The sequence below is a fragment of the Larus michahellis genome, chromosome 6 (genome assembly GCF_964199755.1).
Source record: "Larus michahellis chromosome 6, bLarMic1.1, whole genome shotgun sequence".
NCBI classification, from domain to species: Eukaryota; Metazoa; Chordata; class Aves; order Charadriiformes; family Laridae; genus Larus; species Larus michahellis.
Window position 1 is genome coordinate 56,758,130 of NC_133901.1, and position 18,526 is coordinate 56,776,655.

Here is an 18,526-nt window from a genome sequence, read left to right on the forward strand (position 1 = left end):
TCAGGTTCTGGTATCTGGAGGTCGTAGTCTATTCTCTCTGAAACTTGATGTAGGGATAATACATCTTTCAACACTGAAGTTTTTCTAGACGGTATCTACCAAGATTCTTGGTCAAAACTTCCAGTTTGTACTTTCAGACCATGACAGAAAAAACCCACTCATACAGAACTTCCACATATAAACTGATTACTGTTTACAATAGCCTTCAGTAAGAAGCTTTTATAAGTATGCTACATTTGTAGGCCGCAATAAATCAAGAATGTTTTTTATTATTTTTCAGGTAGATATGTCATTGAAGATGAAAGAGTAAAAATGAGAAATACATTAAGCTGGTGTTTTCTCACTGAACAGGCTACTTACAGAACACTGCCAGGAGGAACACTAAGTCAAACTAAACCAGTTAAGTAAAACATTTCTAGCAAAGCTAAACTAATTTCCTTGTTCTTGGGTGTGAATAGAATAACAGGATGTATAAAGTACCAAACAGAATAAGCAAACTGAACAGTAACAACAATATATTTCACTTCTGATTAAACAGCATCTTTTAACAAGACAACAAAGCTCTCCATCAATGGTCGAAAACATTATTGATCAGAATTGCGTTTCCATTATTCACCTATCCTAAAATGGAGTTACAGACAAGCTTAGCAAAAATACTTTCTGCTAAGCCATTAAGCACTGTTTGCTATGGGGAAAGCCTTGAAGGATCTAAAAGACTATGAAATTAACAGTGGGCAGGAAACAGGTAAGTAGCATATCCTTTCCTGCTTCTAGGAAGTAGGGAGAAAAGCATTAAATTGAACTGTATGAAAGAAAAAACAACCTACCATAAACATGAAGGTCTTTCTCCATTTACTACCTGATAGAGATTCTCCAGTAATTTTTCGTCCCAGTAGAGGTCACAAAACTTCTCACAAATTTTATCAGAGAACATACCAAACTTAATTTCCTTTAAGTTTAAAATGAAGTTACCTTGTTTGAAAAAAAAAGAAAATAAACAAACAGAAAGAGGAAAAAGAGACATTAATAACAATATTCTTACACACCAATGATAATAATATACAGAAGAAAATGTACATACCCATATCAAAAACTTCAACTCCATTTTCTAGATAGCCATCAAATGCAAACTCCTCTTGTATAAGATGAACCACTTCCTGTAGCAAAGTGTCACTTGTTCTGTTCTGCTGGGGCAGGACTTCAACATCAAAGAGATGAGAATTGTCTTGATTCACTGAGGTACACGGTGCGTGTCCTTGTTCAGTGAAATTACTGTCTGCACTGGTAGCACACTCAATTTCTTGGCAGTTGGTTTGAATAACTGGGTCACTTCTACCAAACTTGTTCTGTGTATTAGTAGTCTCACAATTTTGCACTTTGCAAAGGGAAGCATCATTTTCTGTTTGCGTGCTCATTTTATAACTTGCAATAGTACTTGAAAGTAGCACTGGCAAACTGTGATAGCAATCGTAAGCAATTCTTGAACGAAGAGGTTTATTTGGTATTTGCTCTGATACAGCTAAATGTACTGGTACAAATGTTAGAACTCTTTTCTCCGAGTCCTGTTTGAGAATGATGTTATTTATATGAAGAAAATTAGGAGATGTAGGACAAGCTAAGGAGCTGGAAGGAACTTCAGATAAAACGTTCTTTCCCTGTAGAATATATGAGGAATCAGATGGTGACGGTAACCTAACTATAGAAGTAAATGCATTGCCTGACTTTTGTTCTTCTGAAGATATCAGGGATGAGTGGCCTGAAACTTGTGAATCACACTCAGGTATTTCAGGTGCAGTTTCAACAACATCTGTGTCCACAGTACTATTGCTTTTAGAGTCTTCCATATATCCTGATTTGTTGTGATCCACCTGTTTTTCCTTCCTTGTCTCTTTCTTGAATTGCTCAGAAACTGGTGAGTGAATCTCTCTGAAAAGGAATAAATTTTTTTTTTAGGATAATGCCAGTAGATTTAACAATGAAGTCTCAAGTTTACCTTATTCTGCTTTAGGATATACTTACTTTGTTATATTTTCATTTTGTTGCAGAATAATAGGCTTAAAGTGAGTTGCAGGAGAGGTGAATGCAACAGGTAATGCAGCTTTCTCACAATTTAGAGAAATCTGGCATGGTACTGGTCCTTTAACTGCTACAAGTTTACTTTCACTGGTAATAGGCACAAATCCTAAAAACAAAAACACAGTTAGAAAGACGAACAATATGTAAAATATAAATGCAAGGTAAATAACAATCAGTTTAGATAGAAAAAAAATAATTTGCGTATCTGACCGAGAAAATCTTGCATGGAGAACTGATCTAGAGAAGACTAAAACAAAGTAAGCGTGTCAGAGTCTGACTGCTTACCTAGACTTGACTCTGAAGTGTCCGTTTCATGTCTTTCATTTTTAAATTCAAAAGCAGCATGATCTTGAGACGAGATTACTTCTTCCTCAATAGCCTAACAATAAGAATTGAAGTCCAAACTGAATTTATAACAATTTTCTTTTTTAAAATTCTGCTCAGCACATTACTTCAAAAAAATCCAACCCCCACATAAACCTAGAATGTTGCAAAGCAACAAGTTAGTCATGCCAAGGGGGAGAATTAAAACAAATGAAATACAAAACTTTAAGGACTGGTACAACTGTTTGCAAACCTTGATAACCTTCTGTTCCAAATCATAAATTTTACGTAATCAAAGTTTTGAACAAAGTCTGTTCCATGGACTGCCTGTATGCTGTGTGCATTATATACTTATATTTCAAACAGAAACAGATCACAACAATTACATATTAATGTCTTCTGTTCTGAAAAGAGGGCTGGTAAATGAAAGAGAGATTATGAAATTAAGTCACTGCTTCTTCACATATACAGATTGTGGAGTCTGGGCAATAGCAAGAAGTAGAAAAAAGCTATACTTAGACTACTTGAAAATAAATACATAAATAAATAAAAATAAGAGAACAAATCTAACTATACTGGCAGGGGACAAAATCATACTGGAAAACAATTTACAGAATTAATTGAAAAAATGTAGAGAATTAAAAACGTTGTACTCTTACCTTAAAGACAGATTTATTCAACAATGCCAAAATATTTTTGCTGTTTATACCTTGTTCAAGTAAATAATGATTGCATGTCTAAAAAAAAAAATAAAAAAATCATAATTTTCAGTCAGTAAATAAGTTTTCAATCAAGTGAAGTATTCTTGGACAAGGACAACGTCAAGATAAATAGTCAACTAGAAATAATGTAAGTTTAGGAAGTCTTATGAACCTATTCTGAGCACCTTACTGACAATTTCAATATAAATTAGAAACACACTCCTCCATGTCCCTAGGGAAGTAACTTTAAAAACAAACCCCAAAGTGATTGGTTATGATTTAATTAGACATCAGTCTATTACCAAAAATAAATTAATATTTTGATATTCAAATCACTAAAATGCGACTTTAGACACAACTAGCTTTCACATAAAGTTGCTTAAATCTAGTAACCTTAATTGCATCAACTAGAGAAGGTCTTTCTTCAGGATTTTTTCTTGCCATATCCAGAAGAAGTTTTTTAAATTTTCTTGGCAATGCTAGTTTGTGACTCGGTGGAACACTGTATTTCGCAGCCATCCACAGAACTGCAGCAACACCATAAATGCAGACCTATTGGTATAATGTAAGAGACAGGAAAAATGTCAACAGACCAAAAAAAGCTTCCACTTCAAAACCAATTCCAGCAAGTTATACAAAAATTCCCCTTATTCCCCACAAAAAAAATAATGACTAGAACTTCCAAATCACATTTGGCTTTTGAAGATGCTGATGAAAATCCCAGCCCAATTCAAAAACTAGCTGTTATGCATGCACGGGCAATAATAGTAGCTAATTTTCTACTGTTGGTGCAAGAGACATAAGTTGTCTTATCCTTTGTCTAGGAAAATCATTCAGGAAAAAAGGTGGGTTTAGAACCATTTTGAAGAATTCCTCTCTTGTGTAAAAACATAGCTTGCTGCAATCCTCTACCATAAAACCTGGACAGCTGCAATTTACTTAAAAAGGTCATGATAATTCAGCAAGTAAATGGCACGCAGTAATTACAAGCTAGCCAGTGCGAGTCATATTTTACAGAGAAGATTACACCTATCAGAAGAATGTGGTACTGTATATTTATTTTAGCTATTATTGCGCTACCTGCAGCTAGACCAATTGAAGTTGCTGAGATGAGGGACCTTGAAAAGGACTTGATCTTCACAAGCTTTATTGTTCTATTTGAAGAATTACAATTTCAGAGACAAATTTAGTCTACTTAATGCTTAGTTTACGTATGTTAGCATGTACTACAAATGCAATTTTGACAAAATTAAAGCACCGTGCTTCTTCACATTACCTCTGAAATATTAAAAATCCTCAAGGGACAGAAACCTAAATACAGTGCTAAATAATGTGCTCCCACCACAAAAAAAATGTTTTCTAGCACTCTTTTGAGTAAAGTGAACAGCAATGAACACAACGTAACAAGGAAGTTCACTATAAAGAAAACAACCTGTGAACCATTGGGAAAAGCTACTAATAAATAGGTACAAAAATATTTGAAATAGGAGAAAGCAGCTACACCAAACCAAAAAAATTATTCTTCCCCTTAGGCTCAGAATTCCAAGAGGTCAATAGGATCACAATTTTAACCTAAATTTATTTAGGAAAAAATTGATGTCCAATCCAGTATATCCTTCAAAAAGTTCCTTTTACTGAGGGAGTACAGTTACTGTGACTGGCACTATACACATATTGTATTTCTAAGTAAATGTTCATAACAATCAGGAAGTTATACAAGCATCAGAAAAAGGCAAAAAAACCCCAGGTCAGCTTGTTTTATACATAATGTTGTAGAAAATCAAGGAAAAAAGATTACTTCAGATTTTTTAAAGAAAAAGAATAAAGCCTAAAGACTTTAGGATTATTAATTTCTACTGTCTAGTGAAACTGCTGTATTGTATTTCAGGCTTAGTTTAAGCTTCTGAAGTCTTTGGAAAACCTGCACGTTGGAACAAAGCAGTTTAAGAAAAAAAGCAGTTTTAAAGAAGATACATAAATATTTTCTAGTTACAGATAATTTTATAGAAAGTCAAACTGTTTTTAGTAGATTTTTAATGAAGATTTTTTTTTTTCTGATTCAGGACTACTATGTCTTATTTTAAAGAACTCATGGGGCACAAGGTACATATTAGCTAACCTTTTTTCTTGTTACATACTAGAAAGGTATAAATTCTGCTTTCCTAACTCTTAGGATCACTGTGGTACAGTTTGCCATTCAGATGCAGTTGCGGTGGACACACATAACTCACCTGCTATTTATTAACATTTTTATCATCTTTGGTCTGAGAGCTCCTTACGGCTTATATCTATAGCAAAAAGCTCTGGGAAAATTGTATTGGTAAGAGAAATAATTCCTAATGTTCCCATAGCAAAAATATGCTGACAGTGGTATTTTTATTCAGTCTTCTAAATGAGATTAATGTTTGGGCTTTAGCCTACACAGTCTAAAACACTGATCTTGGTGTGACCTCCAGGATGTGAAAACATGACCTCAAAGTCTGTCTTACTGCTAACAAACTAAAAATAATTAAGCCTTGTGGAAAACTACTGAGTAACAGATTTTTGGCAGTTACTCCAACAATTTTGGAAGGCAAAGTTATTTTTCAGAAACAACTGATTTTATGGGAGATCAATATATAAAAAACCAACAGGTAACAAAGAAATACTGGGAGATGAGAAATATTATCAGAATCTTGTAAGAGTTTAGCTTTCTTCGTCAAGCAGCAGCAGGATACAACTGACCTTTCATAAAATGCATAGCAACCTACATAACCTACCACATTACCTTCTCAGTATCCACATCCTCTTCTTCAATTTCAGGAGCTAAATAAAATATATCACAGGATTCTAAATGAGAAAAGAAACCAGAAACAAAAGGTAAGATATTTGCTTGCTTCTCTGCTCCCCCCCAAAAGAAATAAAAGCAAAGCACCCAATGTTTTGGTTTACCTTCAGCTTTTGGAGCAGCAAAGAGGATACTTCCATGGCAGTCAATCAGCACAGAGTCCAAACATAAGACCACTGTAAAACAAGCCATAAAAGGGCAGGGCATAATAAATATCTTCTAACTGTTTGACGCTAACAAAAATAAATTACATAATTTTAAAAATAATTGCAACATCAGCAATTACCCTACGATAAAGGATGCTTTAAATAACAACAATGCTTGAACAGACACCACCCAATAAAGAGTCAGTAGATGTATAATCACCCAAAGCAATTCTTGCAGAACAAAGACAAGAAAGTAAACCAAGATGGGATCACAATAAATAAAAGGGCATAGAATACCCGAAGTTTATTCTCTTTATACCCAACATTGAAAAGGAAGGCCAAGGAAGGAACAAAACAAAAAAAGAAATACATCAGCTAGGTGTACTCTAGTCTTCTCACAAGGTACCAATAAAAGATAGTCAATTTATCTTAAGCATATAATCTCTCCTCTCTTCCCTCCTCCAACCCCACCAAGATACAGGGTTCATTATCTGGAGACAGCTGAGACATATGGCCAGATGCAGAACTCCTCTAGGTGGGACAGGAAACGGAGTCCAGTTTTGCACATATAGTTATAATCACACACACTCTCCCACAGAAGAAATGCTACATAGACTGGTATTTGCAAAGCCCTGAAATCTTCCACAGTTAGGAAAGAAATAACTGACTTCTAAAACTATTTTAAATGATCTGAGGTCTTCAGGAACTTAACGTTCAGGTCATGAGATCACATTATATAAATTCGATGATGAAAAACTTTTGGTAAGACTGTGTCTATCTGTTTGATATCTTCAAAGTGCACCGTAATTTGACATGTTTCAACATAAGAAGCCAACTGGCTAGCAACGTAGTCACCCCTTTGTAGACTACCATCAAATATGCTGTTTTCATATTAAAAACAGAGTACTAGGAGAATAGAGTCTTACATTAAATTAAATGATGTTAAAACATTAAATTTATTAATTATTAAATAAAATATTAGAGGTCTAGGAGTAAACAAATATTAATTTATTATTAAATAATAAATTGAAGAGGTCTAAGAGAGAAAAATAAAGTGAGAAAAAAAGAAAATCACCATTTTGCTTTTGTAGTTACCAGTACAAGACACATCTAAAGCCATTAAATTGTTCACTATGCTTAATGTAAACAAAGGTTTGCCTACTACCTTCAATAATATTTAAGCTAGACCTGAACTACGTGTCTTAAAAAGCAAAGTTTTGCTGAACGGGAACCTTTACTAGTTATTTCTGCAGAGGCAGCTCCCTTCAGAACTCTTTATGCTCGCTGTGCTTCTCAAGAGGTAACGCCTCTGGCCCTGAATCTGCAACACAGTTCACGCAAACCACATCTCAGGAGTTCAATACAACAGAGAATTCTCACCTGGGCTCTCTAAAGCGCCTGTGAGCAACATGTAAGCAACATCCTCTGGTAAGAGGAGAGAAAATAAGTAAAGTCTCAATGGAGGGTACAAACAACTATTGTAGCACGATTGAATTAAAAAAAAACCCCCAAAACAACAAACCAAACATGAAGAGGCTAGCTTTGGGGTATGTTTTCTTACCCAGATAATTCCTGCTTAGGATAATGAAAAAAGTGTAATCAGGGAAGGATTTGGAGGAAAAGGCTGTCTAAGTAAATAAATAATCCAGTTTATTCCACATTTAATGTATTTGACTATGACTCATCAGCTACTAATCTTACTCTACCAATGTTAAGACAAAAGATATTTTAACAAACACTTTATATGATATCAGCTTCAGCTTTAATAAGTTAATAATATTCAAAAGGAACTCTGAAAGAACTTTGTGTGTGTTTGGGGGCACTGAAGTAATAACACCACCGTAAGTCATTCCACAATGCACAGTTACTCTCAGAACAGGCAGAGAATCCTCTAGCAGAAATATTCTAGACCTGAAAACAATATTCAAATTCAAGGTAGCTTTATGCGTCAAATATGGAGTTTTAAGTAAGGTGCCTTCCATTTAGGGGTTTGTATCATTACGTTCACTTTTACAGGCTACATAAGGTTCAGATCACAACTCAGTCTTTAGTGTTTTGAAGACTTACTCATTTTGGGTGCATTTAAGTATAGTAACAGAGGCTGGCGAGGCATATTAAATTAGAATCTGAGCCATTATGTGCAGTTATTTGAAACCTTCAGGTACATTAGGAACACGCTATAGGCTGAAATAATCCTTTTGTCGCAAAATATATCAGAGGCTTAGTTTTAAGGGTAACACTGCTTAAAGTGCTCAGAAATCTCCATTTATGGCTAATTTCCTTTTTAACAGTTTTATATATAAAAAAAATAAATAAAATAGCTGAAGCTGAAAACAAACGAGATGCAGTAAGTTTTCGGCACCTTACTATCCAATTGTTTATATTCAGTTACTCATCCCTGTCCAAATCCTCAAAAGCAGGCCTTTTAAATCAAGAAACAGGAAAGGCAGCGGGGTGGTGACGGGAACCTCTGCTCTGTTTATCAGAACTGCTACAGATTTATTACTAGTATAAACTAAACCAACATTCAGAATGCCTATGGAAATTGAGGATGGTCTTCTCCCAAGTCGCATACAACGTATTACAATTCTGTTAAAGGACAGGTCCTCATTCCTCTCACAGAAGTTGACTTCTGATAATCCTTCTATAAATTGAAGCATAGGGAACGTGGAAGTAGTAATGTCATGACAAGACCCTAGGTGCTTTAAACTGACAAAAATATGTCAGGAATCATTTGTCATAAACAAATGCAGGCAAGAGAGGAAGCTTTATGTTTACATATATATAAAACTTGATTTCCTCCTGCTTTCAAGATACAAGTCCCCAGTGCTTTTCTTAAAAGTCATAGTAGTTTCTCCATCCCCAAAATGTCTAGACACAAAATTTGTTCCACTGCTTCAAGTCATAAAGATTTGTTTCCCCCACAAAAGCAATCAAAACTCAGACATTCTTCTATATACAGAAGAAAGCTCGAAATTGAGTAAAAATTCTAAGTCACAATTTAAGAGGGTGATGTTAGAAATATTGCCTATTATTTTTTCTGGACACAAAATGAAAGTCAAGATGTTTTGCATCAGCTGAATAAAGAAAACGTTAATACAGTGAACATAAATAACTAAGCAAATATTTTAAGATAATTAAAGGCTATACCTGGATAATCTATGCAAGTCTGCAGAGTACATAAACACTCGTGACATAATGCCCAGAGTTCATAGTCTTTCAGAGGTTTACCATACCATGACAACAGGAGTTTTAGAGAGATCCACTGAAAAAAAGTGAGGATGAAGAGAGTTATTAAAAGTTATCACAAACCAAAAGTGTTTACTGATGCAATGAAAAAGTAAATCCTAACATACAATGCACTCACCTACAAGCATTAAGAAAAGGTATTTATTGCACTTGCCAGTAATGAACTAATAATACCTCTTACTCAAAAAAGCTTTGCACAATTAGCTGTATAGATGAACCAGTAGTTTCTTAATTGCATGAAGTGTAAATCAAGTGAGATTTCAGCAAGAATAGAAGTGTTTCAGGAAAAGTGAGCTGTTTGGAAGCTCTTTATTATAATAATAAGGAAATACTCTGTTAGAATGTCAAAGATCACAAGTAATTATAGGGACACCACCTAGACTTAAAAGCATAAAAATCCAAATAATCATCACCAACCAAAAAAATCCCACGTTCAAATCCTGATTTACCCTGATAGTTGCATTACAGGTCTTACCTTAAAGATTTCATCAACATTTCTTGTTCTTCTGTGAAAGATGTTAACAATATCGACAGAATTAATGACAGGTTTATTTGAAGTCCAGGCATGTTCTGTTTTTAATCACTGGCTGCTCAATTTGTAGTAACAGCATTTGTTTTCCTGGCTATCAGTTTGATAGCTGGCATAATACCTTAACATGACAAAGATACTGCTCCATGGAAACTTACTGTTCTTCAGAGAATCCTTGTTTTACATTTTGCAATTTTTGTATTTTTTGGGGGATGAATGTAAGAACTTGACCTTGATGGTACTGCACAGACACCTTCTTGATCAGGCTGTGCTAATAGAAGACCTTATCACTACTAGTGGCTCTCGACATCAGCTGGACTTTACGATCTCCATTCATCTACCAAAGGAACGATAAAAAATTCACTGTGGGCAGAAACCTCTGGGTCAGAGCAGACCCATCCAACTATTTTAAAAAAAAGCACAGCACATTTTCTGTTGCATATGCAGCCCTAAGATAGTAAACTATCTTTAAATATGAACTTTAGGCCATGTTAGGGAAAAGAACTACCAGAAGCAATTCAGGATTAACTCCGAAAAAACCCCACCAAAACAAAACTGGAGCACAGGAGACAGAAACAAAAATTAAGACCCGTGAACTGTTCTGTTGTTTTTACAGACACCTTTATATCCCAATCAATGTTCATAAAATCTAAATAGACTAAGGCTATCTCACACACAATGGTAGTACAACATTACGCTTGACAAATCAGTCTCTGCACTGTCATTTAATGCAGTCAATTTTTCACGATCCTGCTTATGAAACACCCTTCAGCAAGGCACTATTTGGATTTTATCATAAAATATGTAATGAACAATCTACTGCATTAACTTTCATCGAGATCAACAAACAGAATTAGCTTTCCTGTAATCTCTGGGGAGGAGAAAAACAACTACATTAATTTCTGCAGCTGAAACTTTGTTGAAAATTTAATTTTTGCTAGCAGACCTTCTCAAGGAAAGTAATACTTTGCGCTCATACTGTTTAAATATTCCTTGAAGGTGAACCAGACAGGGTATTAATTTTTAACACGATATGCCATCAAACACACCTTTTGATTTACTTAAAAAGGTTTTATTTTCTGCCTACCCCCAACACATATAAAAATGAATTTGGTGCTTTTATTCTCCTACCCTCCATTGTGGCACATTGCAAAAACTAGTAACTTCAGCATAGACAGATTCCAAGCCAGGTAATAAGGTTAGGCTTCATTCTCAAATTTTGCTATCACTTGGGGTGCAAAATTCTTTCATCAATGTGCTCCTCCATTATATCTAGAAAAGCAAGCTCTTGAACTGTCTGATAAAGAGACATCAATGATACAGCAGGAAGGAAGAGGTCAGATAGTAAAAAGAATGAATTAGTCTAGAGAACATTCAAGATCGAGCTTCACACTGTTGATTGATTACTGTGCCCGGCCAGTGCTGCATTCCTTCCTCCATAGCATCCTGGTTCTCAAGTGCCTCAAGTGTCTTCGGTCACAGGCACTTTACAATGAAAGCAGCAGCCAAATCTTTACATTCACCCTGCACAGCTGACATGAGTGGAGTGAAATCAAAAGAGAAATTCCACAGACTGACTAGAACATTTAGAAGGTTTGGGGATTTGGCAATATTTTTGTAATAAGCATACACCACTGCCACATGCTTCTCTGTAAGAGAACCCCTCCTCTTGAAGTTAATGTCCCTAGAGGCTCTAAAAGCTGCAGTGGAGAAAGATGGAATTCCTCTATCACATACAAAAATCACCTCTCACTTTAGGAGAAGGTGATGAACTGCTAGCAAGGGGAAGAAGAATCTCTCACTAAACTGGAAACTGAAGTTAGCAGAAAACTGAATGGTATTTCTCATCACTTCTGGGATATCCAAGCTCCCTAGAGGAAGAAAGAAATGACAGAAAGAGATTTAAGCACAGCAGGAAAGTAGGAATAAACCCTAAGAGCAGCAGCAAAACTTTATCATAAAGAAAGAAGAAAGTGTCAATGATAGATAACAAAATAGAGGATGAAAAGGCCTCAGAAACTGAAATTCTGTTTCAGAACTAAAAAGGATGTAGGAAAAGCAAATCTTAGCAGAAGTGAGAATCACTACCATCCACAGAATGGCCAAATTAACCTGCATCAGGATAAAAAAAGGATGCAGTCTGGTTACAGATTGGTGAAATTTATTTAAGAGTATATCCTAATTGTTCTCTGTGGCAAGCATCCTAAAGAAAGATTAAACTTCAAATATTAATATTGCTAGCTAGTATTTATATGCTAGACATTCTCCTGTGTCTAGCATATAGACCGCATCGCTATTGTCTCTTACTGTAATTCCAATCTCTCTCCACCTTGAAAAATATCAAAGATTATTTTTATTCCTGAAAAAAATACCTGAGAAGATCATTCTTCTAATATCCTAATTGTTCCTAATGCTCATCTTCCTATACCAGAAAGAGAATTCTGGAAGACTTAATCTGAAGATTGAGGGTTCGGATCTGCTGGGAACTTCTCCATCTAACATCTTGTTAAGTTATCCAACATAGTCAAGGTGAATGATAAGACATATTGCATCCCACATTTACATCTGTGATGAAAAGCACATGCAGTCTGCTTAAAATAGTTTCCAAAGGAAAACCAATAAAATTCTCAACATAATGTTATGAGGCAATTCTTATTTAAGCCTCAAAGCAGGTATTTAACACAATGCGCTTTCAAATTCCACTGAATCTGTTTATGTTTTGGTAAACATTTAAGTGTAAACTCCCTTTTTTAGGCAACTGTCTCAGGTTTGGTTGTTTTATTTTTTAACAGGCAAGTCTCTGATTCTTGGCTATTACTGTTTCCTACAACTTCAAAAAATCCCACTCAGCCACTGAGAAAAAAAAAAAGTGCTGGAAAATATATGATTAAAATCTTTGGTCAAACCGCCTGTAGCATGCGATGTTTCTTAACTATGTACTCAGATATTTCAGCAAAGCAAGCTCAAGACAACTGTTCAGCATCCATACGGCATCAAGTCCATTTAAATCACTAACATTTTAATACCAATATAAAACATTTCTTAATATATTATCACCAGTGAAACTGCACCAAAGAGCAAAGAAAACTATAATCCAGTGCCTCTTCCTGAAATTTTTTCTTCATGTTCTAAAACAGGCCTTTGCATAACAGCAATTATATATCCCAGTTTTTAAAATAAGAAAATGTTTTTCACAGCACAGAAATTTTGACAGAAAATATGAAAAAGCCACATGACTGATTACTGCCTATAGCTACATACTGGTGACATTTTGTTTTATGCCAAAAAGATTGCATTTTAGGCCTCACTTGTTGAAAAAGTGATGTTTTTTTCTTCAGTGCTGCGAAGATCATTTAACAGATCTTTTATTTCATTGGTGGTACCAGAACTGTAAACCCAAACTTTTCAAAGCATTTAGACTATGCCAACGTACTAGATTTTATGAACATAATGCTGGCATATTTTAAACAGCCAAAGCAAGTAAGATTTTCATTTTTCTTTTCTTAATAAGTACTATTCTGGGAATTGACAACTTTTCTTTCCTTCAAGTGTTATTTCCCCAGTGTTCAAGTGTCATTCTCTAGCTACGTGGCTTTTCACTTCTCTCATGCTTGACTGGATATGAATGACCAACAGAAAACAAATGTGTATATGCCAGGTTCCTGTTAACCCTTCCCATGTAAAAGCCACAGCATCTGAATCAGAGAAACATTTAAAAGCATTAGAGATGAGACACACCTGATTGGAATGAAACAGGTTAGAGAAATAAAAGATCCCCACTCAAACTTGAAGTGAAAAATATTTATTTATGGCATGCAAAACTATAAAAATTACTAGGAAAACCCTCACAAGATACATTGCAGTAGCCAGACAAAAGCAAGCGAGTATTTTTAGTAATGCTTACTAGCAGTAAAGCACATAACATTGAGAAGCAGTGTTGGGGTATTAGAAAAATATTGTCCACTGGAGAAGTATTATTGACAGGTAAGAAAAACTGTCTGTTCTCCAGAGTAGACAAGGTTGATCTTCAACCGGATGGGACTGGCATTGCACTTTCTCTAAAGAACAAGAAATATTTAAAGAGATGCTAGAGATACTATTCTAAAAGGTCTATTTGCTGCAACCATGCTTATCTGTTATAGAAAACTAGTGAAAGAGCAGCGCTGTAAATCTTCTGAGGTGTTTTCCATTTAGTCCAGAAGACAGAAATCACATTAATTGGGGCTTCACACTTTTTGTGCCTTTGCAGTACATGAACAAACTCTCAGACTCAAGTTTTAGCTTTAAAAAAAAGCCCAAAAAACAAACCTAACCATTTTTAGGTATTTGGTAAAATGCTGTCACAGAGAAATGAAAGGGAACTTGAAAGCGTACAGATATCAGTTGTAACTTTTTCACATAAAGGATAACACAGTATGGCTTTATTTTTGCAATTGTCAGGAGGTAAGACAGAGGCTGAAAATGCTATGTTTCAGCAGCCTGAGGAATAAAATCTGCTTTCCAGAAGAGGAAAAAGAAACTGAAAACGTTAAAAAAACCCAAACCACCTTCTCTAAGACTTATAATAGAGTCTGCCATACAGTTCAATGACTACTGAAAATGAATGACCCTCTTCAGAAAACAAAGATTACCAGGCTAGAAGCTCAGCGTCTTACGGAACAGACAGCCATTTCAGAAACTTAGGTGTTGCTCACATGTTGATAAATTTAAATGCTTTTTTTCCTCCCTACAGCAGTTAAATAATCAGAGGTGGTGGTTTTTTGTTGGTGGTTTTTTTTTTTCTTAAAAGGACCAACTTAAGATTTTTAACAAGCAGAACCTGAACATTTGCTGGAATTCATTACTGAAAAAAACAAGTATAGAGCATGAGTCTATCAAACCATTTTTTCTACTGAAAACTGAAAACTCTGATTTCATAGACAACCACCACCCTGCTGTCTTCATATCAGATCATATGTATTATGAGACTGCTTATTAGGGTAACTGTAATAACAGTTACCTTTTCTAATTCACTGTGACTGTCCTGTGAATTCAGTGGGAGCAGGATAACCTCCCGTCTACTAAGAGCCTACTTATTTGGAAGAATGAAATTCTGTTCAGGCTGGAAGAACACTTTATTTAAATCAATAATGAAATAGCTGAAGAAAAAGAGGACTTCAGAATAGCAGAATAACCTGAAAACATATTTTTGTTTCCTTTTCTCTGTGCCAATCTCAAGTGCTGCTGCAGGAAAAACAAACAGGACATTTGTTACAACTTCTAAATCCTGCAAGATTTTTTGGAAACTATAATTCTGAGGAAGATTATTTTCTTGAAAGTGTCTTCATGTACCCAGACTTAAACTGTTGTCCCAGTAATCCAGTAAGGACAGAATATAGGTCTTATTTCAACATGTTTTTTCCTCCTTAAAGAAGAACCCCTATCAATACACTCAATTTTTGTTCTTAAGCGATGGCAGTTTATTCACCACACCTCTCTAGTTAACGCGGAGGCTTCAGTAAGCCCACTTCCACCTCAAGGCAAGTGATTTAAGTGTGGTGCCTTTATTTCTTGGAGTGAAAAAAAAAAAAACCAAAACAACAAACAAAACCAAACCACCAACAAAACCACCCCAAACCAAAAAAGCCTAACAAATAACTGCAGTGGTTTTATAGTGGTCTGACAGCCTCATCATAGCCATCCACTCCATGACAAATAAGCATGCAAATTAATTCCTAGGTTTATACAGTTTAACATTAAAAAAACCCCAACAAACCTCTATTCAGAAAAAAAAAAATAAAAAATTTGCACGTAAGATGAAAGACAGTTGTTTCTGTTGCTTGAATACTGAGACATATCTATATTTCTGTATACTAACAAGCTTTCTCACAAGAAGTCAGTGACTGAAATTGCTATGATCCTTGCTAGAAATACAAGCACATCTATGGAATTAAACAGGTTCATGTAAATCTAGAGTAACAAGTGAGATAGCAAAAGCAGACGACTTTGGAATGATTATAAATCTGATTATTATTTTGCACTCTTCTCTGAATATGTAAGGTTGCATAGACCAAAGCAGGAAAGGGGGGGAGGGAACAGAAAAAAAAAAAAAGATTTGTCTACAATAAACGGATCTTAAGAGTCTGAAGAATGCACCTGCAGGATTTAAAAACTAAATAAAGGACTCAATATGCATACAATGAGTAACTCCCTTACAAAGCAAAACCATGCCACGTGGTACTTATCCGTATTTACTATTGTCCTGCACTATGAATTTAATAAACACACATGCTATTGAGGTGAGGAGAGACTAGAAATGGAAAAGAGCAGTTAGAACAGAATCTTCAATGTTGCATTAATTTTTTTAGCTATGATGAACAAAAGGGCTCTTTACATTCCTATGCTACTATTCCAGTGGAGGTGTTCAGGCAAGGTGAAAAGAGGGATGGACACAGACTGAAAATAACCCTAGATGCCACTGCATGGGATGGTGACTGGAAGACTGGCTATTAGGCAATGAGAACAAAGTTGAGTTGTCAGTAGACAAGAAAAAAACCAACGTCTTCACCTAAGCATAATTTCTGGAAATGAAATGTGTGAAGTTTGTGCTGCTCATTTTTATCAAGTCACAGCAAGGCTGGAGAAGTATCAGCCATCCTGCATTTTTATCCAGCAGCTCTCCCATCACATGGATCGTTTTCATCTCTTTTGAGTGTAGCACACAAGAAAACCATCTAGTCAGAGACCAAACTTGTCCACCCTGAGAATATGTAATTTAAGTAGAGACCATACTACAACTATCTATCAACAAATTCTAGTAGACTAATTATCATCTCTCCCCTTTCTTATTTGGCTGTATATAAAGATGAAATGCTTGAGACAACATATCCATCATATTGTGCACATATCTGAATTCTATCATGAAATATACATCACACACAGAAGTGGTAGTTTAAGAACACAGAACAGATACAGCATATGTACAATTTTCAAAAGTTTAAATGCACACGTAAATTAAAAAAAAAAAGTGGAGCCTTTTCACCTCCTGAAACAGATGGAATATTGCCATTGATTTCAATGAGGTCAGGTTTACAGTCAGGAACTCTGCAATCTTCATAAGCGCCTGGGAGGTCCACTGCAAGGTAGTGAACTTTATGCATTGACAGTAACACAAAGAGTTAAAAGTCTACATATGCTTTGGTAATGTTCTCTTACAAATGTCATCAACTATTAAGTATGCTATTCTAACACACTAGTGAATATACTCCATTTGTAAAACAAAATTTAAAATGACTGTTGACTTTGCAGTAGCATAAATTCACTGTAACACTTTACTTTTAAAGAGGGGAAAAAAAGGATCACCATGTTTTCAATATTAACTCTTAAAGTGTGCAGACTAGCAAAATTCAATCTTCCAGGATGCTAAAGAGGGTGAGGGGGGAAGCAATCACACAGTATTTAAGCCATTTCATCTCCACATAAGTGACTACAGCAACTATATAATGAAGACTTTATTTTTACTACCTGCTCATTACTTTTGATTTCTGACCCTCTGCCTCCACAAAGATTATCTTCATTATTGTTTGTGCTCACCACACCGTTGCTTAATTCTGGAGACCTAATTAGGTTTGATCCATATCTGTTCCCACTGGGTTTTGTTGTTAACACTGAAGCCATCTTGTTAAAATGCGGTAAAGAATTTTCATTTGACCCTTGAAAAGTTTCAGAAGAGTCTTCCAACGCCATGTAATTGTCTAGCATTTTTGCTCCAGCAATTGATTGATTTGGGCCTTTTAGCATACCAGCTGTATTTGGCATTTCAGAGGTAGCATCAGAACAGTCTTCTTTGTGATCAGATGAAGCAAAACCTATCTTTTTATCATTAATAAGTGACATATGTTCTTCTAGATTCATTCCAGACACCTGTGTGCATACACATGGAGCTTCTAAATGAAGATCATTAACCTGGTGATTCTTTGGTTCTATTTTTGGTGGACTACAAATAGCAAATGAATTAAGATTTCCCTTTGAAAAAACAACCTCATTATTATTGTCTAGAGGTAGTGACTCTTCTGTCAGCAAGTGATTTTTTCTAGCTAGTGGTCCACTGTTGGTTACAGAAGTAAAAAAGTTATTTGTATCTGCAGGATCAAGTGGTAGCTTTGGAAAGGTTTTAATTTTTCTCAAAGAACCTTTCTTAAAAATGCCATCTCTCTCGAGGTCAATAACACATGATTTTACATCCAAAGCAACACTAGCAAAACTGTCAGTATACACTGCATGTTTGTCCTCTTCTTTGCTCTTTTTAGCTTGAGTTGCAAGTTGAGAATGTTGAGTTTTCTCATTATCCAGATCAATTTGCATTTCCTTTAAACCACTTTCTTTGCCAGTCACCATAGTAACTGAAGAAGAGTCCTTATGACAGGTAGCTGTTACATCTTCTACTGCAGACGAATCACCTGCTATGTTGTTTTTCTCATCTGAATATAATTTAGATCCCAAACTTCTCTGACACATTCTTCCCTTCCACATGTTATCACAGACATCTAGATGCAAAAACAGATGCTTACATTAAAGTTCCATTTAAACCTTCTAATCTTTCCTAGTACATCTTTATACTGCTTTTTCTGCCACTGCTGTTACCTATCTTCAGTATGTTACACAAATTAACTCCTTCTGGGCGGGTCACTTTTAA

The 18,526-nt window shown here is 35.3% G+C and overlaps 1 protein-coding gene across 4 annotated transcripts in view; it reads right to left on the bottom strand.

Annotated features, from left to right (window-relative positions):
• Positions 1-18,526, bottom strand: part of KNDC1 (kinase non-catalytic C-lobe domain containing 1) — a 63,962-nt gene that overhangs the window by 18,200 nt on the left and 27,236 nt on the right. For 3 of the 4 annotated variants that reach the window (XM_074591867.1, XM_074591866.1, XM_074591864.1), the window contains exons 6-15: positions 17,356-18,377; positions 9,225-9,339; positions 6,033-6,104; positions 5,869-5,930; positions 3,495-3,653; positions 3,060-3,137; positions 2,362-2,455; positions 2,020-2,182; positions 1,082-1,926; positions 828-972 (exon numbers count right to left, since the gene is read on the bottom strand). In XM_074591867.1, coding sequence (XP_074447968.1) covers positions 828-972; positions 1,082-1,926; positions 2,020-2,182; positions 2,362-2,455; positions 3,060-3,137; positions 3,495-3,653; positions 5,869-5,930; positions 6,033-6,104; positions 9,225-9,339; positions 17,356-18,377 — 2,755 coding nt within the window. Of the gene's footprint in view, positions 1-827; positions 973-1,081; positions 1,927-2,019; positions 2,183-2,361; positions 2,456-3,059; positions 3,138-3,494; positions 3,654-5,868; positions 5,931-6,032; positions 6,105-9,224; positions 9,340-16,680; positions 16,967-17,355; positions 18,378-18,526 lie in introns of those variants that run through there. The other variant, XM_074591868.1, reaches the window with a different exon arrangement.